This window comes from Phaseolus vulgaris, chromosome 9, assembly GCF_051622355.1.
Source record: "Phaseolus vulgaris cultivar YP4 chromosome 9, ASM5162235v1, whole genome shotgun sequence".
NCBI lineage: Eukaryota > Viridiplantae > Streptophyta > Magnoliopsida > Fabales > Fabaceae > Phaseolus > Phaseolus vulgaris.
The window spans coordinates 32,358,779-32,385,467 of NC_143506.1; the positions used below are offsets into that span (position 1 = coordinate 32,358,779).

General features: G+C 40.4%; 2 protein-coding genes across 2 annotated transcripts; both read right to left on the minus strand.

Moving 5' to 3' along the window:
- Positions 1-6,068: 6,068 nt before the first annotated feature.
- LOC137820598 (serine/threonine protein phosphatase 2A 57 kDa regulatory subunit B' kappa isoform) lies at positions 6,069-9,934 on the minus strand. Its single transcript, XM_068624759.2, has 3 exons — positions 9,610-9,934; positions 7,662-8,840; positions 6,069-6,831 (listed from the first exon to the last, which is right to left on the minus strand). The coding sequence occupies exons 2-3, from the start codon at positions 8,820-8,822 to the stop codon at positions 6,472-6,474; spliced, it is 1,521 nt and encodes a 506-aa protein (XP_068480860.1). The 5' UTR covers positions 8,823-8,840; positions 9,610-9,934; the 3' UTR covers positions 6,069-6,471.
- A 6,786-nt stretch (positions 9,935-16,720) lies between these two features.
- On the minus strand, positions 16,721-21,545 carry LOC150025266 (uncharacterized). Its single transcript, XM_090295698.1, has 4 exons — positions 19,698-21,545; positions 19,076-19,349; positions 17,112-18,499; positions 16,721-16,792 (listed from the first exon to the last, which is right to left on the minus strand). The coding sequence occupies exons 1-4, from the start codon at positions 21,543-21,545 to the stop codon at positions 16,721-16,723; spliced, it is 3,582 nt and encodes a 1,193-aa protein (XP_090151824.1).
- Positions 21,546-26,689: the final 5,144 nt, after the last annotated feature.

Consider the following 26,689-nt stretch of genomic DNA (forward strand, 5'->3'; position numbering starts at 1 on the left):
AAAAGATCTATTAAATTTTAAGAAATAATAGATGAATCATTAACTAACCACAATGAAATGCATGAATTTCTTTCAATACAATTTTTTATATTTTAAAATGGATGGATTTATTTATGGATGGTGTAGTAGAATAAACCCAAATGGAAGACCATCTACCAAATATAATCTCTAATCACAAATCGATAACAAAGATGATGTCGCAAACATAACTGGAAAAAAGATAAACAAGAAATGAGCCATGCACGAAAGTATTTTAATTTAATTAAAGTGTTAATGAATTTTAATTTATGTTCATGAAAGAATTCATCATCATAGATATTATAACACAATTTCTCTTTTATAATGAATTCTCACTCAACTTATTGTCATTATAGATTCCTAAATATAATAACATAACCATCAAAATAAAATAAAATAATAATAATAATAACCATAAAAATAATAATAATAATAATAACCATCATAACTAACTTTCATAAACATGTCTATATAGGAGAAGGCACGTGAACGTTGTTTTTCACACTAATATAAAACGTCACTAAGGTAGTTGTTTTAAACATCATTAGTCTCAATAGAAGCTAATAGATTAGACACTCTATTGAGATTGTTCACCATAGATCTAGAAGACAATATCTTTTACTGAACAATTTGATGAAGCTAGATGGTCTAAGAATCTTGACAAGATTTTTACTGAACCAATCTTCACAAATCTCTACATTGGTTCAATAACAAGACTCACTTCCTTGCCACTGAGTCCATTATAGGCTTAATCACCAAGCAAGTAGATCAAATTCTAGCAATGAAAGAACACGCTTGCTAGTAGAACCTTTGTAATCATATTAGAGAGATTATGACTATTGAGACCTTTATGAAGTAAAAATTAATGTTAATGTGTTTTGTTATTTCATGATAGACTTTGTTCTTTGCTAAATATGTAAGATTGTTGTTGTGATAATAAACAGTGACTACCTACTCTTGCACCCTGAACTCTCTAGCTAGACCTTGCAGCCACAATGCTTCCTTCATCACTTAAATCATTGAAATGTATTATGCTTTAGTGGTTGATAAGGTTCATATTATGATCAAAGGAAAGTAAGATTTATCAAACATAACTTATAACAAATGAACATTCAAAAACTCATAACAAAAGAGTTTAGATCCAAAACCAATTGGTAGAAACATTTAAACAAGGTTTAAGAACAAAACTAACCCATTAGATTGAAGCCTTTTGAATGATTAATTCATATGAATAAAGAATAAGTGATTTAGTTAGTTAAAATGCTTAAATGTTCTTGTATGGCCTTGTAAGCCTCTCGGTTTTAGAGTTTAGATTTATAACTCAAGGAAAAAACAAGAACAACTAAATACAAAAGATGAAAGAGAAAAGATATGAAGAATAAGAGCTTACAAAGCATTTTTCAAGAATATAAAGGTATATGTACAAAGGGAACGTATAAGAAGTTTGAAAAAGATATTATAAATTTAAATGATTAGTGTAATATCCTTGTAAGTAAAAATATAGAAAAGATATATTTTGTTTCTTTAAAATAGAAATAGAAGACAAGTAGTTTGGTTATAAGGATAACACACAAAAATAAGGACCTTGGTTGACAACATGGGAGAACCAACCAAATAAGGCATAAACTCTTCATCTTCTTGTGAAGGCCTTGTTTAGAAGGGATAGAACACCAAGCAAGCCTTAAGTGTTTCATCTTCCATGACCATGCTTATATAAGTATGTGAGCTCTTCATTGTAACATAACTAGCAATTGAATAAGAATTGGTCGTGAGTTTTGACTCCATTTGTGAATAAGAGGTAAGTCCTCAACCTTAGAATATTATCTTTAGTTTTCCAAATTCAAGTGGTGATTTATTTCTTCCTATCATTTCTAGTCACAATTACATCATCTACATAAACCAATATGGCCCTGTTTACCACATCCAAAGCAGGTATAATTGTTAGTATTAAAATCATTGAGTTTCTTGTTGTTATACTTGTTGGAGGATTGATTCTTGATGTTGTTTTTCTTCAAGAACTTGTTGAATTTCCTGGTCAGCAAGCTAAAAGCTTCTCCATCACTGTTCTCACTTGATTTTTGACAATCTTTGTGACCAGCAACCTAGCAATGCTTCTGACATGCTTCTCTTCATGCTCTTGATCATTTAGCCTATTCATCTCCAATTCATGTTCCCTAAGCTTTCCAAACAAGGAAGTTGTTGGTAGTCAAATATTTGGATTCAGATATGCCTGTGACTTTGGGCTACCAAGATCTGTCTAAACACTCGAGGATCTTGATATTGAGTTCCTCCCTTTCAAGGATAATTAGATGGTTGACAATGTGAGTGAACCTCTTTTGAACATCAGCAATGGTCTCCCCTTTTTTCATTTTGAACATCTCATACTCTTGGATTAGAGCATGCTTTCTTGCTCTCTTTACATTATTGGTTCCTTCATGAATAACTTCAAGAATATTCCATATTTCTTTTGCTGAAGCACATTGTGATACCCTGAAAAACTCATCAGAATTTAGAGCAGATGTTATGATGTTCTTAGCAATGCAATCAAACTTCGCCTTTTTGCTTTCAGACTCAGTCCATTGGGACCAAGGTTTTACAGTAGAAACATTATCTTTTTCATCTTTTGGAATAAAAGGTCCATTTTCAATGGCATCCCAAATTCTTCTATCAATTGATTCCACAAAGATCTTCATTCTTACCTTCCAAAACTGATAATTCAAACCACAAAACAGAGGTAGCTTGTTAATTGAAGCATCCTCCCCAAAGGGTAGTTTTTCAGTCATAAAAAGATTTTAGGATCGAAAACTTGAATGACTTTCAAGAACGTGTCTCTTGATGCCAATTGTTAGAAATGTAGGCCTTAAACAAGTGTGTGTGGGGGGGGCTGAATTGTTTATGAAAGATTTTCGCAAATGTTGAAGGTAGATTGAAAGCCAATGAGGAATCAATGAAGTATAAATCTATTCAGCCAATTTCAAAACTGTTTTTAATGTGATTCCAGAAAATCAACCGGTTGTTTTTGCGAAATAATAGGTTGTTTTTATCAACAGTGTTAAAAACAAAGCAAAAACAGTTTTAAAAGAGATAGAAAGATTCACACAAGATATTTATACTGGTTCACTCTTAACCAAATGCTACATCCAATCCTCAGCTAACCACTGAGAATTCACTAGGCAATCAAAAACTTTGATTACACAACACACACCAAAGTGGTGATCTTGAACCCTTCAAGAACACACACCACCTTTGGCAAAACACCACAGATTTCAGAACATCTTTTGAATATGCACTACACTAGTCTTTTACAGAAATACAATAATCAAATGAAAGAGAACGAAATACACCTGGGAATGATCAAAGATAAAAACAAACTTGATACATCACAATCCTATTCCACTCTTAGAAAATATCAAAAGCTTGAAGCAATCTCAGAAAAATTGATTTGAAAGTGTTATCTTGAATCAATAACAACCAGGAGCGTATAACTACTTATTTATACTCCAAACAGTTGTTAAAAGCATTTAATGCAAGGGTCAAAACAATTTTAAATCAATTAAAACAGATTAAATCAACTTCAAAATCAACGGAATTCTATTAAGATTTTCAAAAAATTAACCAATTGAAAACACGAAACAATCGGTTGAATTGTCTTGACAGCAAAGTCAACCAAATTCAAGCCTTTTCAAATTCTTTTCAAAATACTCTAAGTGTAAAGCAACCGATTGAATTGAAATTTCAACAGGTTGATTTTCCACTGTCTTTAGAAAACATCTCTTTTTCAAAAGAACTTGAATCAACCAAACTTGGATCAAACTTTGAGTGGATTAACAAATTTAAACTACACAAGACACACACACTCAACCAGCAACAGGGTCTTCAAGCAATCCACTTGGATTTGGAGACATCAAAGCATCATGTTCAATAAAAAGTACAATTATTGTTTGAATACTTAACTACTCCTAACAAAAAGAAACCTGAGTATTATTCAGATCTCAGCCACTCCTAGATAATACACAGTATTGTTTAGACAACAATCACTTATGACTATCTCACTGAGTATTGTTTGAACTGCAACCATGATGACACATATTTTGTACATACATTTATAACTTTATTCTAAAGTGAATGTGTTTTCCATATGCTTCATTTTCAGTTTTTAAATTATTTCCTTTTAATAATAATAAATTAGGTTCATTTTTATGAAGAATTACAATAACACTCAATCCAATAGATTACACTCTCTAACAACTAGATTAGAAGATCACTTGATTAACTTGAATTGCTTAGCTTGCCTTGTTTTTGTTATTCACCTTCAATCTCTCTCTCTCTCTCTCTCTCTCTCTCTCTCTCTCTCTCTCTCTCTCTCTCTCTCTCTCTCTAAAAGGACAAAATGCATTAAATACATCAAGTTTTTTAAGCTTGATGAAGAAAAATCATCAGAATAATTGAAGTTGTTCAACGCCATCAAGAAGAAGAGAGAGAGTTGGAGATATACCATGCCAAATTGCTACTGAGATTTGGGAAAGAATACTCATTGAGTCAGAAGTGATTTGGGAAAGAATACTCATTGAGCCAGTAGTGGCTAGGGAAAGAATACTTGTTGAGCCATGAGTGACTTTGAAAGAATACTCGTTGAGCCATGAGTGACTTTGAAAGAATACTGGTTGAGCCAGAAGTGACTTAGGAAAGAATACTCATTAAGATAATAGTGGTCTGGGAAAAAATACTTAAGGGATTAGCCAAGAGTGACTACGAGACCTAAAAATACTCTAGTTTACTTCACAGAATTAGCCTGTCTGGTTGAACTTGGTTTGTTAGTCACGAATTGGATGTAGTCTATTGCAACAAACAAACCAGGATAAATTATTATGAGTATTTTCTCTCTTCCTTGTCTCCTTCATTTTGCATGTTATAATCATCTACACTAACTCAAGAATGAGAGTTATTGTGAGAATACAAATCTAAGTTTTTTTATCAAAGCATGTTAAAACTAAGTATTTGATTTGCATTTGTATTGATTGGTCAAACACAAGAAATATGAATTGATCACTCAATAAAGAAACACAGTAAAATATGTTAATCAAGTCATTCATTTGAGATGTAAAATCTGCTTTTGATATGACTAGTTAGACTAAAATATCTAAGGATAAAACAACCTTCCAAATAAGTTTGTCTTACCATAATTTATGAGATGTTGAAGATACGAACAAAACCTGTAGAAAAATATTTATGAAAAAAATTATCTTTCAAAATTCGTTTTTTAACAAATTAGTGTAGGTCAAACTTGCATTAGGTGTAATCTAGCATACACAAGAATCACAATTTGATTATTAGTCAAAGATATTAAAAACATCAATTGAAATTAGCTTGTTGTGTCAAACATAGTACATTAGACGATAGAGTAACCATCTGATTGAAATATCATTTGAACATCATCTTTTAAAGGATATTTGCGGAAAAAATTTAAATTTAAATTAACACAATTCAACTTTCTCTTGTTGTGATTTCCTATTTTTCATAGTTGATATAGCATGGATGAGTTGCTTCATCAAAAACAATTTTTTTAGAACAAATTGTCAATAACTAGTATCTTTCTAATAGTCTATTATCATCATTCTCAGGTCTTGTGTATAGAATGTTTTCCTAAAAAGAGGTCTTGTGTATACAATGTTTTCCTTTAGAGGATTTGTTGTGTCCAATAAATAAAAATCCAGTTGTACGAAAGAATCTCAAATAACGATAGTGGCGATTTTTTAAAACAGATTGTTCGTAACTAGTATCTTTCTAGAAATCTATTATGAGCATCTTCATAGTTCTCTGATAAGATTACCATGCATCCTTTACATACGAGATTATGAAGAGGGCATCAGAGAAAAAGGATCGAGAAGTAGAATTATAATGAAAATATTAACTTTCAAAATTATTACTCTAGAAACTATATCTGAAACATTTTTTTTCTAATTCGTCCACACTACAAAATTCCTACCATACATGAAAATCAAACTAAGAAAATCATCTACAGTACGGTTACTAGTTTTCCCAAAACGATAGAATGGAACACAGCACATACGTATGTTTGATTTGGTATCTCCAGTAGAAAGGCTGTATTATACAGACATCTACATACATAGCTTTAGCGTATGGCACCACATCGATTCTGGTACAACGTCTTCCTCACTGCATAATAAAAGTGGGGGCCAGCCAGGTCATTAGGTAGTAAGAAGTGGGTGGTGCTGACACAGCAAATAATTGCATGCGTGACTGCACCGACACCACCAACAAATACCCTTCAATTCCCACAACACAAGCAACACGCTCTAAACAATTTTGAAGCCAAACCTCTAGGATTTAGGATTTACAAACCTAAATGGCATTGCAAATGCATCTTAAAACATGGCAAAACGCAAGAACCATGTTGCTAAGTAATTCGAACATTCACACTAGCATTGTTAACTAGCATGCCACAGAACATGCAGGAGATGCTAAAACATCACCCACTACAGCTATAGGTTGGACATTGGCAATGGCAGCAGCTTCAAGACGCTCCCATGTTACTCTTCGCCGCTCAGCTGCGGCGCTTGACCTTGAATCTTCCTCCTCCAACTTATGTTGGCAGGCAAACACCAGTTCCTCATCCATCTGAGACAGCATCTTCCTCATGTTCTCGGTGTGGTTGAGCACTGCTCGGTTCCAGTGATATTGGGTGTTATGCACAAGTGCTGTGAACACAAGAGGCAGAATCACCTGCCGGTTTTGGGAGACAATATCGAAGATGTGTTCGTTGTTCCATAGCAAATGAGCACGTTCAGCCACCTGAACAAATATGTGAATAAGTACACTTATAGATGTTCTTCATAATAGAAATACTAATAACATGCCCTCTAATACACTTTTATTAAGGTTGAAAATTTTATTGAAAATAAAAAAACTGTGTTGTCTAGATCTCACTCCGTATTCAATGAGATCCATTCATGATTTTTGTAATTTATGATAAATTTTAACTAATAATAAAGAGGGTATCAGAAAAAGTTTGTTGAAGAATATATGGCCAGACAGTGTTTCATCACAGTTATCATCACCAAAACAATGCAACAATCTAGTCTTTTACTGAAAGGTGGAATCGGTTGCATCGATCAAACAAACCATTGTATATATCACGTTTATAGAAGAAGTCATTGATCTCTAAACCCTTCTTAAAGGATTTTTCCAGTAGTTTGCTTCTACAGTTTCTTCCACACACTTGACATGTCCAATTCATCCAAGGTGAGATTGTTTCTAGACACTTTTCTATTTAATGCATTACGCTTAATCCTATCTTGTCTGATATGTACACTCATCCAACACAACATTCCCATCACAGCTCTGAAACCATGTAAATTGTAACTAGAAATTGCATTGCATGACACCAAGGCTACATCAATGTATATATCCAAGTATATCAGAAAAACTAATTAATATCAAAAGAGCCAGAAAAAAGGATTCACAACATAATCGTATTTAGAAGCAGAATCCAATTTCTTACTATTTTACGCGGAAGTTCTCTCAATAAGGTGAAAGGAATATGTATTAAGTTTTGAATCGACAAAAGCTTACTCTTTCAAAAGAAAATGAAGCTAAAAAAGCAGCAGATTAACTGAAATTACCTGGTAATGATAGCTATTAAGACAGCAAGCTATTCGTCTGAACAGTGGGACCATAACCTTCTGAAATTCAGTCATGATTGTCGCATCCAAAATCTCTTCCAACTCACTTATGAACATCAACTCCTTTTGGCTATTTGTTACTGGCCAGTACTTCAGGAGCCCTGTTATCACCGTGCTTGCCAGTGTTGGATCCTTATCAATGAACTGTACAACACAATATGTTAACTGCTGATGATAACTACTAACAGATTTAGGTTTGTGTAAAGGTATTAAAACCCTACACAAAAACATTTTGTGCTCCTCCTTCAATGGCAACGCAAACCCACAAATTACACTCCCAAAAATCTCCAGCAACTCAGCAATTCCATTATGACGTTCCGTCTCAAAAACAAAACGATAGATGATATCGCTGACACATTTCCGTATGAAAGGCCTGTGTACCATGAATTTCCCATAGATTCTATGCAGAATTGTTTTCAGGCAATCTCTTTCTCTAGGGTCCTCAGAATCAAAAAGGTCAAGCAATCTAACAATGAAAGCATTATCAATATGCAATTTTGCCACCTTTAGATCAAGCGCATTATAATTTATGAATTGAAGGAGTAGATCATAAACAATTTTCAGGTTAGACCAGGAAGGATCAAACATTAGCTCTTCATCTTCTGTTTCTCCACCACTAGCACTAGCACGAAACTTAGGTGGGAAAACCCTGAACAAGTTACTTGCACACATTTTACACATTGCAGCTATTGATGGTTCTGTGAACTTTGCAGATCCAGAAGAAACAAAATCAACAAGCTCTACTAATGTTTGGTGTTTAACATCTTCCTCTTTGCAATTCTTATCAGGATAATTTATATTATAAACACTGCAGCAAAGATTCAACTTACTGATAAACAGGTTGTGCTTCTGTATATTTGAAACATCTTTAAAAGATACATGGGGATCAACTGCTTCCACTCCAGCACTCAAGCTTGCTGGAAATACCGCTGATGATACCCGCTTAACAGCATTTAATTTGTTTGAAATGGCAACCCCAACATTTGTACACTGAAAGACATTTGCAAAAGTAGTAGCACTCCCAGAATCACTCTGGGCCGAATCTGAGGTGTCAGATTTTGGCACCTTCTTAGGCAATTTGCTAAGAATTTGCTTTAACATGGTGGCAATGCAGCAAACCTAGCAGACAGAACACCAGCATGAGTTTCTCACTCAACCGAAATCATACGCACTCCTTTTATTGATGAAATGAACCAGAAGAGCACCCGAAAATGTGCAATCATTCAACAAAAAAGCAAACTAAGACCCGCGTATGAGAGTTCATAGCGCAACTAGGACCAATTTTTCGATTAAACCAAGTACAAAAGGATAAACTAAAGAAAAAAATGAACAAAAATCCTGTAAAGAAAGAATACAAAAGCACAACCAATCTAGACAAAATCAATAGGAAAACATCACTCTTGCACAATATGTGTCGATATAATAAACAGTAATTCGAAAAATGCATTCGGGGCATCTTCCAAAGAACTACAAAGAGCAACAAATTCTAACCAGATCTAAGGCTTCTTTGCAGAAGTCAATAGATAAGGATGATTTTCATTATGTTAAAGCCAGATGAAGTTCATCTGAACAAGTATTAAATAAAAACGAAAAGAGCAGGAATCAACTAACAGTAAATTAATACAAATTTAAAAACTTTGCAGTTGAAGCAACAGTGGATGGTAAAACCCAAGATCGGGGTCTAAGTTAAAGAAACTACAAGGAACTTGAGGAAGCATTAAAGCATTGCACAATCCTTGAACCTTACGTGACCAATACCAGACAATTTTATTCATCAAGAAAATAGTTAAAAGAGACTTCTAAAGAAGAGATAACATAGAAATCAGTAGATGAAAGAATTTAAAAATCTTTAAAGGTGGTAATTGAGATTGAAGAAGAAACGACCAACCTGATTTGTTTGGGAAAGAAAAAATTGGGAAGAAGAGAGGGAGAAATAGTCAAAGAAAGTGTATGCCAATTTCCATAGGATTGAGTAAGAAGCATTATAGGGAGAGAGAGAGAATTTGATTTGTTGGGTGGTGAAGAAAAAGAAAGAGTGTTTGACGTTGAAAACGTGAGATTTGTTTATGGTTGATTCGGAGAATAGAGAGAGGTGAGACCCTATCTGGGAATTTCCATGACCAATTCATATATTGAAGAGGACAACCGATGCGACATGTTACTTCGCTACACCGCTTCTCAACCCCACTTCTACTTTTCATTTTCTACTTAGCGACTTTAGTCTCTTCATTTTTATTTTTTTCAACTTTATTTTATTAATGGAATTGTTTAATTTAATCTATATGTAATATTTATTGAAAATTTTATTTCCTGAACTATAAGATTATTTTTTTTATTAGAGAACATTAATGTGTTTATTTGTTACATTATCTTTTTGATACCTATAAGTGTACGGGCTAGCTATTAAAAAAAGTGAGAAAAAAAATTCTAGTAGATTTTAAAGAGTAAAATTCTAAATGAGGTCATTTTGTTAAGATATAGAGAACTAGGTGCAAGTATACATTATTAAAAACAAGTCATCCAAGATTTTGATGATAGAAATCAATTTGGTAAATTTAATGAGTGTTAAATGTGAATCAACTTAAGTCGCTTTAGTTAAGCATCACATGACCCAAGTACAAAGAATTTATGAAGAAGTGAGGGTTACATGAAGAGCTAGAGATCAACGGATTATAGTAGATGACTCTGATGTTACATTGCACATCTATGTTAGATTGAACATATACCACGAGACCAAAAGTTATAGTTATTAGTCAATGTTTATATCTTTCTACATAGAGCACAAGAGTCCAAGTGCAACAGATCAATTGTGACTTAACTCATCTATCCTACGTCATGAGACAGAGACAATTGATGTCACTAGCACCAATCTCCCCCTCAATAATTTCCCTCCTAGAAATTAAACTTGTGACATTGGCTCTGATACCAATTGTTAGATCAAGAGCTTACCACTAGACCAAAAGTTATAACTACTAGTTAGGGCACAACTTTTTCTTAAGATATAGTAGTCTAAGTATCTCAATTCAATTGTGACTTGGTCCACCTAACTTACACCATATAGAACAATTTATTCTACCTGCAACAACCTACAAGATTGTCTACCTTTTGATCTGATGCTTAAAAGAATGAAGAATGATAGGATCTTGATCAACTTAATAGGTGTTTGGAAACTCAAAACTCCATGAAAGAACTCACATAGCTTGCAAAAGCATGTGTTCATGGTGAGTCAAATTTGCGACATGTGAAAACCCATATAGAAAAAAGAACAAGTAATAAAAGAAAATAAAAAATGGATTGAGAAAAGAGATTGATAGAACATGTCACCTTCAAAAGAATTCTTAAAGGATAATTGTCATGAGGATTCACCACTCGAAAAGGTTTTTCAAGATAAAAATCAAAGCAAGAGAAAAAAAAAACTCTCAAGACTCTCAGATTACTCATAAGGAGAAATTTCATTCAATCTTTAAAAGTGATTTTCAAAAAGTGAGTGACTCTTATTTATAGATATATGTCACGACCTAGGATGTAGAAAAGACACTTGTGTGTTGAATGTTTAGAATCCTAAGTACATTCATAAAACTAATTAAGACTAACTAATCCTATGATTAGTACTTAAGTTAATTTTTAACTAAACATGTCACATGAATTAAGAAAAAGATGCATGGTTTGTTCCTTGATTTGAGAAGTTAGTGGGAGAAGCACATGGGTTACTCCAAACGACATAAGGTGGCACATGCATATTAGTTGACATGATTTATTAGGTCTCGATCATAGAGCTTTCAACAAAATTGAAAGTCTTTGACCAAACGAGACAAATAACATTTCTAGAGTTTATATGAGATGTGTTAAAATGTGCATTGACCTAAATAGCTTTAGCACGTCTTTCAAGAGATCTTTAATATTGACTTGTGCTTTGTGAAATTTTTTTGATAGGTGTAAAGATGAAAGTATTTTATATAACATAGAATAAAATTATAAAGAATTTTTTTAATTACAACATTAGCTTAAAACATTATAACATAATTAAATAATATAAATAAATAAATAAATAAAATTCTCATAATTAGTGACATACTTTAGCCAATTTTAAAAGTTATTATAATATTTTCAATACCATGTATTATATTATGGTAAAAAATTTGAAAAACTTTGTTCCTGCTAGGGAGATGGGACCTAGAGAACTGTTGAAGTCTTCTTCTCCTTCCTTCGGTCGGGCAGGTGGTTGAGTGATGAACTGGGATCCTTCTCTTCCTTCTGCTTATCTTTCGGCACTCGGGACTCGGTCGCCGGGTGAACACCGGATGGTGGGGGTACCTGCGAAGGCACTCCGACGCTCAAGTCAGTAAAGCGGGTGGTTAGCTCTCAGGTAGGTGAACAGTAATAATGACATACCTTACTCCTTGAAATGCGTGCTATTTATATTATTCTAGTGGGCCTACCTTGTTGGGCCCGTTTATCGAGGTGGATACCGCTTAGGGTTGCATTACCTAATTCTTGATGATGGATTAGCTTCACTGATCTCGGTCTGAGCGTTAATTGTAATGGGGTTCGGCCATCGGCCAAATTCCTGTGGTCTTTGGCGGTTTCGGCCAAGCCTTCTAAGGCCTCGGCCTCTCAGCATAAGTCTTCAAAGGCTTCGGCCTCTCGGCACAAGTCTTCAAAGGCTTCGGCCTCTCGGCACAAGTCTTCAAAGGTTTCTGCTCCGGCCGTTCGGCCAAGTCTTCAAAGGTTTCGGCCCCGGCCGGTTGGCCAAATCTTCAAAGGTTTCGGCCCCCCGGCCGGTCGGCCAAGTCTTCAAAGGTTTTGGTCAGGTTCTCATGGTCTCAGTCAGGCTGACACGGCATCGGGCAGCCGGGTGGGTCCCGATCTCTCCCCCGTACCGGTACACTTGCCCCCCAGGCTCAAGGGCAGACGCGTGAGTTATGTCCGATGAGTCTTCAATAATGGGACTCGGCCGGTCTTCCTAGGGCGTGCGGTTGTTTTGTTTCTCGAGGTGTGACGTGATCTGGGCGGCGTGACATGACCTTTGGTGACGTGATGTGATTGGCATTAATGAGGGGTTTTTTGGGCGGGAAGTATTGTGAACCGTTGGATCTAAGAGATCTAACGGTTGAGATTGATTCGACGCTTCGAATTCCGAGGCCCATGGGCCCTATAAATAGGGGTCTCCAACAGTGTCGAGACCTTGCATTTTCTGAGTGAGTTTGTGTGATAGTGGAACCTTCCCTCGCCCACTTCTCTGAGAACAGAGTGACCGTTCGGTCTTTTGGCAAAGCTTCACCTCGTTTTTCCAAGGTTAGTGATGTCAACCGTGTCTCGGCCAACGTCAGGGTCGTCCGGCCATTCTTCCCCCTCTCCCGGTTGCCCCTCTTGTGCCCTTGGGCTTTCTTCCTCTTTGTCAACTCCTACGTCAACCTCTTCTTCGTCAACCTCTTCATCTGCCACCGATTCTTTATCGGTTGGGATGGCCGAGGGGTCACCCATGGTAGAGGTGGTTAGGGGGGACGACCCGGTTAACGCCGTTGACCGATCGGATTCCCCTCTTACTATCGTAGTTGCCCGGCCGGGCTCTCCCCCTGCTAGCGCTGGTGACCGGTCGGGCTCACCCCCGACAGCTGTCCCACTCGCGGATTTTAGTTGGGTGGATCCTAGGGTTGTTGAGTTCTCGTCCACTTATGGCACCGAGAAGTCTGTGGCCAAGTTTTTGGCCAAGTACCCGGTGTTGAAAGCGGGCGAGGGTTCTGACGATTCCAGGGATCCAGACTACTTCAGGATCTTGCCGTGTGGGCCGACCGAGCGGGTGTGTCTGGATCGGGCTGGTGCCGGTCCTCCTTTTTTCTATATGTATGTTTGCTTCTTCTCCGACCTTCGCGTGTCTCTCCCCTTTGATAAGTTTACAATGGGCGTCCTTCGGGCGCTCAACGTGGCCCCTACCCAAGTACACCCAAATACATGGGCGTCCCTTCAGGCATTTCGCTTGTTGTGTGACGTTATGCGGCTTCGCCCAACCCCTTCTTCTTTTCTTTGCTATTATGGCTCTCATCCCGGTCGCCTTGCTTCTTGGCTATCTTTGGCCGGTCGGCCAGGGAGTGTTTTGTTCGACCCTTTCGCGGTCTCGTACAAGAGGTTTAAAGAGAGGTTCGTCAAGGTTGTCATTCGGCCCGAGGCGACGGCCTTTTTCTTTGACCGGGCAGGTCGGTCTCGGTTTCCCCTGTATTGGACTTCCAAGCCGACGGAGTTTAAGTCTTGGCCGAGGCCGACGGAGGGCGAGGAGGTGGAGATTCTCTCCTTCTTCGATGCACTCCCAAGGAAGCTTCCTTGCCGATCACTGATCGGTGCATATACCGAGACAGCGCGTTGGGCGACCATTAGGGGTATGAGGCTCGTCCTTTGTTGTGTCGGTCGGTGTTTTTTATTTCTGTTGTTCTAACTGTTTTGGTTTGCAGCTACGATGGCTCAGGAGAAACCGGCCGGCGTCAGCGTCTTCGACAAGTATCGGGAGAGGGCGGCTGCCCGAAAGGGACGTCAGAGTATTGATGTTATTCCCTCGACCGCCCATGGTGCTGGAAGGGGCGAGGCCGGTCCCTCCCATAAGTCCAAGAAGAGACCGAGGGATGGAGGTAACATTGCTACCACCCATCGTTCCCCCGGCTCTCTGCCGACACCGCCTCCTCCCCGTGAGGTTGTTGAGGCGATTCCTTTGTCCCCTCGGCGCGTGGAGCAGGCGTCTGGGCATCAAGCTGGAGGCCACCGGTCTTCGTCCTCGGCCCTGGATCTTCTTGGGGGGAATCACAGGTTCATGCGAAGAGTTCGCGTGGCTCTCCCCGAGGGGACTCGGGAGTCGCTCCGGTCGGTCCCCCCCATTGACTTGGTGAGGAGCGGCCTAGAACTTATGTGCCGATCAATCGTCCTCGTTGAGCACGGGGTTGAAGGCCATGACCGGCATGCCGAGGAGGTGACTCGGTTGGAGCAGGAGCTGGCCGAGGCTCGTGAGGATTTGCAGCGGTCCTTGGCTGCTAATGCTGAACTTTCGGCCAATGCTGCCCGGGAGGCTGCTGAGAGAGAGCTTGCCGCGAAGGATGCCGCTCAGGCGAGGCAGCTTTTGGCTTCGGCCAAGGAGGAGGCCCGAAGGGCGGCGGCCGAAGTCGTCGAGGTGAAGAAGATGGCCGAGGAGAAACTCTCATCTTCGGCCTCTGAGTTGGCCGCCCTCCAAACCGCAAAGGAGCAGGTCGAGGCTGAGCTCGACCAAAATTATGAGGAGTCGGAGGAGTTGCTCCAGCAATGCTTCGACCGGGCGGTGCGCCAGGCTCATGTGCTTTATGGAGGGCCGCCGGCCACTGGTTCATTTAACATGGACTATGAGGTTTACCAGGGCCGGCTGGTTCCGAGTGCTGAGGTGGGGGCTTTGTCGGCGCAGGAGGCTTCGGCGGCCGGGACCAATGAAGGGGAGGCCGTGGCTCGGGTCGACGAGGTTGAGGCCGAGGAGGGGGAGTGCATAGAGGTTCAGGAGTAGGTTTTCCCTTAGCCGGGGTGTGGCCTTTTCTTGCTCTTTTGATTTCCTCCGAGGCCGGGGTGTGGCCTCTTTTGCTTTGGTTTTTTGATGTATCGCCTAATATGTTTGTTTATTAATGTGTCGTCCTGTTTTCCTTTCATCATTTTGGTGTGAGAATTGACAAGTTACTCAATCGGTCTTCTAAAAATATGGGCGACTGGCCATTTAATTGCGAACGTAAAATTCGAGCAACTGAAAATGTTGGCGGCCGGCCATTTAATTGCGAATGTAAAATTCGAGCAAGTAAAAATAAGGGCGGCCGGCCATTTAATTGCGAATGTAAAATTCGAGCAACTGGAAATGTGGGCGATCGGCCATTTAATTACGAATGTAAAATTCGAGCAACTGAAAATGTGGGCGATCGGCCATTTAATTGCGAACGTAAAATTCGAGCAACTGAAAATGTTGGCCGCCGGCCATTTAATTGCGAATGTAAAATTCGAGCAAGTAAAAATATGGGCGGCCGGCCATTTAATTGCGAATGTAAAATTCGAGCAACTGAAAATGTTGGCGGCTGGCCATTTAATTGCGAATGTAAAATTCGAGCAAGTAAAAATAAGGGCGGCCGGCCATTTAATTGCGAATGTAAAATTCGAGCAACTGGAAATGTGGGCGATCGGCCATTTAATTACGAATGTAAAATTCGAGCAACTGAAAATGTGGGCGATCGGCCATTTAATTGCGAACGTAAAATTCGAGCAACTGAAAATGTTGGCGGCCGGCCATTTAATTGCGAATGTAAAATTCGAGCAAGTGGGAATGTGGGCGATCGGCCATTTAATTACGAATGTAAAATTCGGCCAACTGGAAATGTGGGCGGTCGGCAATATCTGTGATCGTCGAAATTCGAGTAGGTATAATACGGCGTTCGGCCACTATTTGCGAATGTTGGATTCGGCGTGCCGGCACTTGCGATGTTAATCGAGCAAGTGGGCATTCGGCGTGCCGGCACTTGCGATGTTAATCGAGCAAGTGGTCATTCGGTCGGCCGGCACTTGCGATGTTAATCGAGCAAGAGGGCGTTCGGTAGGCCGGCACTTGCGATGTTAATCGAGCAAGCGGGCGTTCGGCAGGCCGGCACTGGCGATGTTAATCGAGCAAGTGGGCAGCCGGTGGGCCGGCACTCGCGATGTTAATCGAGCGAGAGGGCGTTCGGCGGGCCGGCACTCGCGATGTTAATCGAGCGAGCGGGCAGTCGGTGGGCCGGCACTCGCGATGTTAATCGAGCGGGCGGTCGGCGGGCCGGCACTTGCGATGTTAATCGAGCAAGTGGGCGTTCGGCCAATACTTTCGGTAGGATATTTGCAACACTTTTGATGAAAACGCCTCGTTAAAACCTCCCTGGTTGGGTGAGGAAAGAGTGCGTGATTTTATTGATTTTAGCTGTAATAGAACTTGAGGTGCGTGGCATTCCACGTCCTCGGTACAATTTTTCCTGACAGCCATTCTAAATGATAAGCCCCTCCCTGCGCAACTTCTCGAACTCGGAAGGGTCCCTCCCAGTTGGATGAGAACTTCCCTTCATTTTTTCTTGCGTCGCTACGCATTCTCCAGACAAGATCGCCCTTCTGGAAACCTCTCGGCCGGACTTTGGTGTTGTACCGTCTGGACGCCCGGGCTTTGCAGGCAGCCTCCCGAATCTTGCTTTTGTCACGAAGCTCACTTACCAAGTCAAGGTTGACCGCTAGGCTTTCCTCGTTTAGGGTGAGATCGAACATCTGTCGTCGTATGGTGGGCTCGGCCACCTCTACCGGGATCATGGCCTCGGTTCCGTATGTCAGGCTGTAGGGCGTTTCTTGTGTGGTAGTTTGGGGAGTGCACCTGTACGCCCAAAGTACCTCGATCAACTCCTCGGTCCATCGGCCCTTTGCTTTGCCCAGACGCTTCTTCAGCTCGTTGAGTATGACCTTGTTGGCGGCCTCGGCCTGCCCATTGGTTTGCGGGTGTTCCACCGAGGCTGTGACGGACTTGATGCCCAGGTCGTCATAGAAGGATTGTAGGCCTCGGTCGATGAACTGTCGGCCATTGTCAGTTACTATTGTGTGTGGGACGCCGAATCGGCAAACTATGCTCCTCCATACGAAGTTTTGTACATTCTTCGCCGAGATGGAGGCGAGGGGCTCGGCCTCGATCCATTTGGTGAAGTAGTCGACTCCCACCAGGAGGAATTTGGTCTGCCCCTTCCCTGGGGAGAATGGCCCGATAATGTCCATCCCCCACATGGCGAACGGCCATGGGGAGATGATGCTATGCAGTTCTTCCGGCCTGGTGTGATGGAGGGGGCCGAACTCTTGGCACTTGGGGCATTTCTTCACATATTCGGCACAGTCGCCTTGCATGGTCGGCCAGTAGTAGCCGGCCCTCAAAACTTTGGCGGCCATCGTCCTCGTCCCGGCGTGATTTCCGCAGATTCCTTCATGGATCTCGGCCAGGATGTACTCGGCCCTTTTGTTGGTGATGCATTTTAGCAGGGGGGTCGAGTAGCCTCTCCGATACAAATCTTCGTTAATCATGGTGTACCGGGCGCATTGCTGCTTCATCGCCTTCTCTTGGCCGGCCTTGCATGTGCCGACCGTTAGATATTGGATGACGGGTGTCATCCAGTTTTCGGCGTCGGCCTCTTCTTCTTCGATAGCCAGACACTCGGCCTCGGCCTCCGTCACACTAGGGTGTCTCAGCCATATTTGTATGACTGACCTCTGGTGGCTCTTCTTTTTGGTGATCGAGAGCTTGGACAGGATGTCGGCCCTTTTGTTGTCCTCCCTCGGTATGTGTTGCAAGGGCGCTTTGTTGAAGCGGGCGATACTGTTTTTGGCCGCGTGGTAGTACCGCTGCAGCAAAGGCTCTTTAACCTCGAAATCTCCGTTGACTTGGCCGACCATCACCTGGGAGTCGCTTTTGCATGTAACCTCGCACGCTCCCATGTCGTAAGCTAGGTTCAGCCCGGCCAGCAAGGCCTCGTACTCGGCCTGATTGTTGGTCGCCCGAAATCCGAACTGGAGGGCTTGTTCCAGGAGGAGGTCGCCCGGCCCTTCCAGGACGACTCCCGCCCCACAGGCTGTTTTATTTGATGAGCCGTCCACGTAGAGAGTCCAACCGTCCGAGAGGGTGGGCAGTGGTGTCAGCTCGGCCGAGAAGTCGGCCAAGCATTGAGACTTGATGGCGCCCCTCGGCTCATAACGTATGTCGAACTCGGAGAGTTCGACCGACCATCCTATCATCCTCCCTGCAAGGTCCGGTTTAGATAAAATTTTGAAAATAGGGTAGTCGGTTCTTACAGTTATGGAGTGATTTTGGAAGTAGGGGCGCATCCGTGTTGCCGTGAGGACGAGTGCGAGAGCCACCTTCTCAATCATCTGATATCGGGTCTCGGCCGAATGGAGGGTTCGGCTGACAAAGTATATGGGTCGCTCCTCGCCCTCGGCTTCCTGCACTAGGGCAGCGCTGACTGCTTCTTCCGAGACTGCTAGATATACGAGGATTGGGACGTCGGGTCTCGGCTTCTGGATGACGGCCGGAGATGTGAGGAACTCTTTGAATTTTTTGAAGATTTCCTCGCATTGGTCGTCCCAGACGAATTTTTTGCCTTTACGGAGCAACTGAACGATCGGCCTCGTCCTCTCGGCCAAGCGGGGGACAAATCGAGAGAGGGCGGTCAGCCGCCCAAGGAGTTGTTGTACCTCCTTCACGGTGTTCGGGCTTCTCATGCTGAGTATGGCCTGGCATTTGTCGGGGTTGGCCTCTATCCCTCGGTGGGTGAGCATGAAGCCTAGGAACTTTCCTCCCTCCACCCCGAAAGTACATTTTTCGAGGTTGAGTTTCATGTTGACCCCCCTTAGGGCCTTGAAGACCTCGTCCAGATCCTTCAGATGTTGCTCGAACGAGTCGGACTTCACGACTATGTCGTCCACATAGACTTCTACCGCCCGGCCTATTAGACCCTTGAAAATTTTGTCCATGAGGCGCTGGTAGGTTGCCCCGGCGTTCTTGAGGCCGAACGGCATGACCTCGTAGTAGTAGTTGGCATCGGCCGTCATGAAGGCCGTCTTCTCCTTGTCCCGCGGGTGCATGCTTATCTGGTTATAGCCAGAGTAAGCGTCCAGGAAGCTCATAATTTTGTGGCCGGCCGCCCCATCCACCAGTCGGTCAATGTTCGGGAGGGGGTAGGTATCCTTCGGGCATGCGTTGTTGATGTTTCTGTAGTCGACGCACATCCTCCAGTTACCGTTAGGCTTGGTAACCATGACGACATTGGCCAGCCATATCGTGTATCGGGCCTCCCTTATGAATCCGGCCGACAGGAGCTTGCCGGCCTCCTCCTTCGCTGCGAGTCGTTTTTCGTCGCCCAAGTCCCTCTTCTTTTGGGAGATCGGACGGGCTTCCTTAAATATGGACAGCCGATGGGTGATGACATCCGGACTTACTCCCGGCATGTCGGCCGGCGTCCATGCGAACATGTCGACATTCTTTTTTAGCGCGGCGTGCATGACCTCGGCCTCGGCCGCCGCCAAGGCTGTCCCTACAGCCGTGCTGTGCTCTTCGTCGAGGAGGGGGACTCTCCTCAGCTCCTCTCTTGCCTCTAGCCTGTCCTCGGTTGCCTGGGGATCAAGGTCCACTAGTGCCACGGTTGGCCGGGTCTCCCTAGGCCGGTCCTTCCTGGGGGAGCGGTCCTTTCGGGAGGACTTTCTCGCCCAAAGGGGAGAGGTGTCTGCCCTTAGAGGCTCCACCCGGAGGCTCTCGGCGTAGCATTCCCGTGCTTCTTTCTGGTCCACGTGGACCGTGAGAATGTCTCCTGTCTTCGAAGGGAATTTCATTGCGAGATGAGGGGTTGATACTATGGCCATCAGCCGGTTGATGGATGGTCGGCCGAGGAAGATGTTGTAGGAGGTGTTGGCGTCGATGACCAGGTACCGAATTTTGATGGTCCTGGTGTTCTTCCCCTCTCCGAAGGTGGTGTACAAGTCGATATACCCCTTGGTACCCACCCTTTCGCCCGAGAATCCTACCACGTGGTCGTCGTATGGCATCATCTCGGCCTCGGTCATTCTCATGGCCTTGAAAGTTTTCCAGTAGAGGATATCTACCGAACTTCCTTGGTCCACGAGGGTCTTCCTTATGGTGAATCGATCTATGTCGACCGCTATCACCATCGGGTCGTCTTGCTGGCGGTAGTCCACGCCTTTAAAGTCTTTGTCCGTGAACGTGATGGGTGGCATCCTTGGTCGGAACGCCACGGCGTTTACCTGGTGTACCGCCCGGAGGTGCTTCTTCCGGGCGTTGTTTGTGCTTCCTCCCCCGGCGAAACCGCCGACTATGGTGTTGATAACCTCTCGGTTACCTCTCCTATCGCCCTCCCTTGGGAGATCGTCCCTGCGAGGGGGGTCGGCCCTTGCGGGTTGCCGGTCGCCTCTGTTGTTTTGGTTTTCTCGGCCGCGCTGAGGTGACCTCGTCCGCCTGGGAGGATCCGCCCGGCCTGGTGGGTCTCGGCCATTCCTGACGAACCGGCGGAGATGCCCAGCCTGGATAAGTTCCTCTATCTTGTCCTTAAGGGCCTGACACTCGTCGGTTGAGAGTCCGGTGTTCTGGTGGTACCGACACTGCTTCCTCCGGTCGGCGTTATTTGGGCTGGCCACCTTCCTTGGGGGAGGGATCAGCTCGGCGTTAAGGGCTTCGTCCAGAATCCTTCCCCGCTCGGCCGTTAGGGGTGTATACCTCGAGAAACGGATCGGTCGGTCTCGGTTTTCCCGGCGCCGGTCCGTTCTCTGTATCGGCCGAGCCTGTCGGTCTTTTTCTTCCTTCCTCTCTCCACCGGCCTCGGCACGGGCCTGGTTGCGGAATTCTCTAAGCTCCTCCAGCTGCATGTACTTAGCGGCTCTCTTTCTCAGCTCGTCCAGGCTGTCGGCCGGCTGCATGCATAGGTTGTCGGCAAAGGGCCCCGGGCGCAGGGCCGTCAGCATGTGGTGCATAGCGACATCCGGACTCAGATTTCGGATGCTCATTGCCACTTTGCTGAACCTATCTACGAAGGTTCTCAGCGACTCTCCTTTCTCCTGGCGGATGCCTACCAGGGCGATTGAGGTCAGGTGGTGCGGCCGGCTGGTCGCAAACTGTGTTTCGAACTTTGCGATGAGCGTGGCAAAGCTATCTATGGAGTTGGGTGAGAGCTTGGTGAACCAACTAAGGGCTGCACCCTTCAAGGATGTGGGGAACACTCGGCACAAGACGGCGTCGTCCGAGGTGTAGAGACTCATATGGGTGGTGTAGGCGTCCATATGCTCGTCCGGGTCGGTCGACCCGTCGTATCGGTCTCGGTTGAAACCCTTCCACTTCTCAGGAAGTGGGACTTCGATGATGTTGTTTGTAAAGGGGTGACGGCGGTTCGGGTCGGCCGTCAGGGTCGTCCGGGTGGACCTGATTAGGCACGACTCGTCGCCCGTTTCAGTCTCGCGGGGAGGGGGTCGGCCTCTCGGCACAAGTCTTCAAAGGCTTCGGCCTCTCGGCACAAGTCTTCAAAGGTTTCTGCTCCGGCCGTTCGGCCAAGTCTTCAAAGGTTTCGGCCCCGGCCGGTTGGCCAAATCTTCAAAGGTTTCGGCCCCCCGGCCGGTCGGCCAAGTCTTCAAAGGTTTTGGCCAGGTTCTCATGGTCTCGGTCAGGCTGACACGGCATCGGGCAGCCGGGTGGGTCCCGATCTCTCCCCCGTACCGGTACAAACTTCATTCTGAACATTTTGAAAAACTTCATTATAAAGTGATAGAAAATTATTAAATATATATATATATATATATATATATATATATATTCTTCATAGTAGTTCTAAAAAATATTCTAATATTATCACGTATTTTATTATATGATTTTTTTTAATATTAATATACAATTATTTTTTTATAATATTATTATGTCGTCATTAAGTAAAGCTTTACTTGGACAACTAAAATGTCATACCATTATATTACTAAATTATTTTTTTAAAGTTCCTAATATATATATATATATATATTATTTTTTATTATTATTATTTAATTATTATTTTTTGTGGTCACATGTAGGGATGGCAATCGGATAAGATTGATACGAGATTAACTATCTCATCCTTATCTCCAAAGTAAAAATTCATCTCCATTGAAAACACATGTACACTAGCACCCACCCCCTATATCAAATAATAACTTAATAAGGGTTTATCAAATAATAAATAATTATAGAAAAAAGTAAAAAATAATTAAATGTATGGTCAAAAATAAGTTACGAAACTAAGAATTAAAGAAAAGTTAATATTAACTTTTTTTTAGTTTACCTAATAAATTAAAGGTGTTTAAATAATTTAAAACAAAGATAATTATGATGATATGGATGTGTATTGGGATGAGTATGAGGATGGGGATGCAAGATATATGTACACACTCATCCCTGTTCACTTACCCAATTTAAAAAATTGAGTATTATCCATACCCATATACATACATATTCATACACAATCAATGTGGGGATCCCTCATGTATCGGTCAGATACCTAACGAGCATGACACTCGGCCTCGGTGACCGATCGGTCAAAAGCATATTTAAAACATAGTTATACTAAATAGTAGTTAAGGCAGTTGTGGAGACTCCCTAAGAATCAGGGTCACATCCCATGAAATCTGGGTAATGAAGAAATCAAGGTAACCACCCTAAAAATCAAATAACACTGATACATGTTAGATTCGACCCATCCTTCATATGGCCCATGGCTCAATGCTATAAATAAACCCTCTACAATGGAGTAAGGTACGTTTTTAATCAGTTCTCATTATATACTCTTTACACAGAGTACTTAGTTGATCCTCGGAGTACCTTTTGCATATCAACCTTGATCGAGTGCTAAGGAATTAAGGAGAGTGAGAGCTTTAAAGTCTGAAGTGGAGCATTGAAGAGCAAGGAAATCGAGCGACCGACACTGCAACAATTGTTACCATCAATCACATGTATTGTCTATGTCCACTTTGTCTATACAAGTACACCTCGTTAAAATTTGAAAGATTCAAACAATACCAGCAAAACCAGTTCATTTGTCATCCCTAGTCACATGTGCAAAAAATTTCATGTCTTTATATGTATAATATTGAAATAAAAATGATAAGATAAAAAATTTAAATGAATAAATAAATAATATATATATATATATATATATATATATTAACAATCAATTTTAATGTAATTAATGTTGACATATTGGGTAATTAATTTTATTATAGCAATGAACATTCCACTCTATAAAGAAATGAAAATTTGAAGTTCTAAGCATCTTCATGAATGAAGAATGATATGTTGGATTTCAGTGTCATTTTTTTGGTATTAATACTTGTATTGGTAAAGTTCTTCGTCCTCTTCCTGTTAAATGGGAGTTCCCTTCACTAGGGTGGGTTAAAATTAACATTGATGGGGCTTCTAGGAGATATCTTGGTCTTGCTACTTATTGGGAGTATGGGGAGTTTATTGGGAGTTTCTCTGCATTTCTTTGTGTTTAGGCTACTTTGGTTGCTGAGTTTTATGGAGTTATATATGATCTGAGGAAGTAAAAATATGGGACTTACTAATGTATGGTTTGAATGTGATTATGTCTTGGTTTGTGTTGCATTTATTGCTAGGACTACTGTTCCGTGGATGTTTCGTAATCAATGAAATATTTGTCTTAATTATTATGGAGAAATCAGGTTTATGGTTACTCATATTTTTCGTGAAGAGAATGTGTGCGTTGATAAGTTGACTAATTTAGGATTTATTCATAGAGAATCATTTCACTGGTATAATAGGGTTTCATCTAGTCTGTTCTTAGAATTCTTTATAAATAGGTATAGTCTTATCGCTTTTGTTAACATATGGGTTTTGGTCTAGCCCTCTCATTATTTTATTGTATTTTCTTTATTTTTTCTTTTTTTAATAATATTTTTTCATGTGATTGTTACCTGAGGTGTCAGGATAACTAAGATGTCAAATTGCATAGTGATTCCTATCATGGAAACTTTATAAAAAAAAAATTAGCTTCATGAATGCAAAAAAAAAATTAAATAAATAAGATGATATAATATGAAATTATAAAATATGCAATTAGATTAATGTAATTAATAAAAAATATATATTTTAAAATGCAATAAAAAAAATTTAAAATATCAAAATGTGAAAGAAAAAAATTAACATTATAAATTGTATTCTATAAAATTCTAAAAATAATTTAATATAAATTGTATTATGTAAAATTGCCCAAAACTAAAAGAATTTATCAATTGTTTCTATCAAAATTGTCCATAAATGTGAATTTAAAAATGAAAACTTTCAAACCTTTTGCTAAACTATGATATCAACAGTAGTTTTCAACTCCAATAACACATTATAAAAATGGTGTTATCGAGAGAACAAATAATTTGTTACAATAAATTATTTGAACGATACTTGATGCAAATTCATGTCCTAAATACCTTTGAGCATAAGTAATTAGTACGGCCTGTTATTTACAAAACAAAACTAACATTATATCATTAATAAAAAAAATACAGATATGAGTTGTGGAAAGATTGAAACTTTAATATATTTTATTTTCATCCTTTTGGAGTTTAATGTTTCATTCTCAATATTAAGAAAAGTTTAAGAAAGCTTCACTCGAAAGTGATGAAGGAATTTTACTTAAAAGATTTTTAAAGATCTAAGGTCCATATAATCTACAATTTTAGAACATTTAATGCTAAAATTCGTTTATGTGAGATTTAATTATTGTAAGTCTGATAAGATATTTTAGAGCTAGGCGAATAATTTGCAGAGTAGAAGTACTACAATTTTTTTTAACGGGGATTATATTTGGCGTTACTGGCGGTTTTAACCCCCGTTAAGTGTGTTACCCGCGGTTTACTTTTCCACTGAAAGATCTAACGTCGTTAACTGATTATCGGCGATTTCTACGAACTCCTGAAAAATAATCACTTTCCGGCGGTTTTGAAACCCTCATTAAAATTAAAACTTTTAAAAATAAAAATAGAAATAAAGAAGGAAATAATAAAACTTTTAAACGACTTAAGCTTGTTAGGGATTTAAAAAATTCCATTAAACACTTATTTTAAGAGAGGTTATTGGAACCCAGCTAATAAACCCCTCTTAAAATAAAATATTTTGTAGTGAAAGTGTATAAATTTTATTGAAATTTGTGCTCAATATGCTAAGTTAGATGGAATTCATATTCTATTCCCATTTGTTGAATTCAATAAAATGAAGTTGTAACAAATAGATGTTAAAAACACATTGATACATGGTTTGATCAAGGAAGAAGTTTGATACAAACCGACAGATAACTAAGGACACAACAAGCACTCTCTAAGAGGGTCAATAATCTCAAGATACAAGGTCTGACCCCACCAAACCTTGAGAAAGAATCAACAAAAGAAGAAGTTATAAACCTGAATATCAGAAGTTCCTTTTGGTCTTCTTAATTAAAAAATAGAATATGTTTGTAAATAATTTAGGCTCACTTTAAGGGTCCAAATAGCAAAGATAGGCTAGGATAAGGTGCCTTTAGTATAATAAGGGGTGTAGGTAGCATTTTATGTTGTTGTAGGGTTTAATTTTTTATTTTCTTCATTTAAAAAAAATTAAAATAAACTTTTTTAATTTATTTTGTAAAAACTCATTTTTTATTCATTAATAACTATTTTAAACATTAAAAATATTTTTTTTTAATTTTTCACTTTTGAAATGGTACTAGATAGGGAAATAAAAATAAAAAGATGTTAGATAGGAAAATAAAATAAATAAAAAAATACTAAATGGCTAAATAAAAGTGTAAATACTAATTGTTGAGTAATTGACTCCATTTTGTCAATCCTAATTCCATATCCGCTTCCGTATTTTAATGCTTTGTGGATGAACATGTAGCAATTATAATAATATTAAAATCTGCTTAAAAAATGAAAAAAAATGTAATATATCACAAAAATTAGGCTCAATTCCCTATCTAGCACCATTTACATCTTTATTTCCCTATCTAGCACCCTTTTGTTTTTATTTCCCTATCTAACACCCTTTTGTTTTTATTTCCCTATCTAACACTCTTTTATTTTTTATTTCCCTATCTAGCACCATTTTAAAAATAATTAAATAAATAATAAATTATTATTTTTTTAATAATTTTAATTTTGAATGCATTAAAAAATAAATATTTTTAATGTTTAAAATAATTAGAAATATAATTAATGAATAAATAAATGAGTTTTTACAAAATAAAAATAAAAAAGTAATAAATTAAAAATGTTTAGTTTAAAATTATTTTTTTTTAAATGAAGAAAATAAAAAATTAACCTCTACAACAACATAAAAGTTGAATCTATAAACATAAATTAGTATTTATTTTTATTATTATTGATGATGTAATCATGTTAATTTCAAGTAAAAA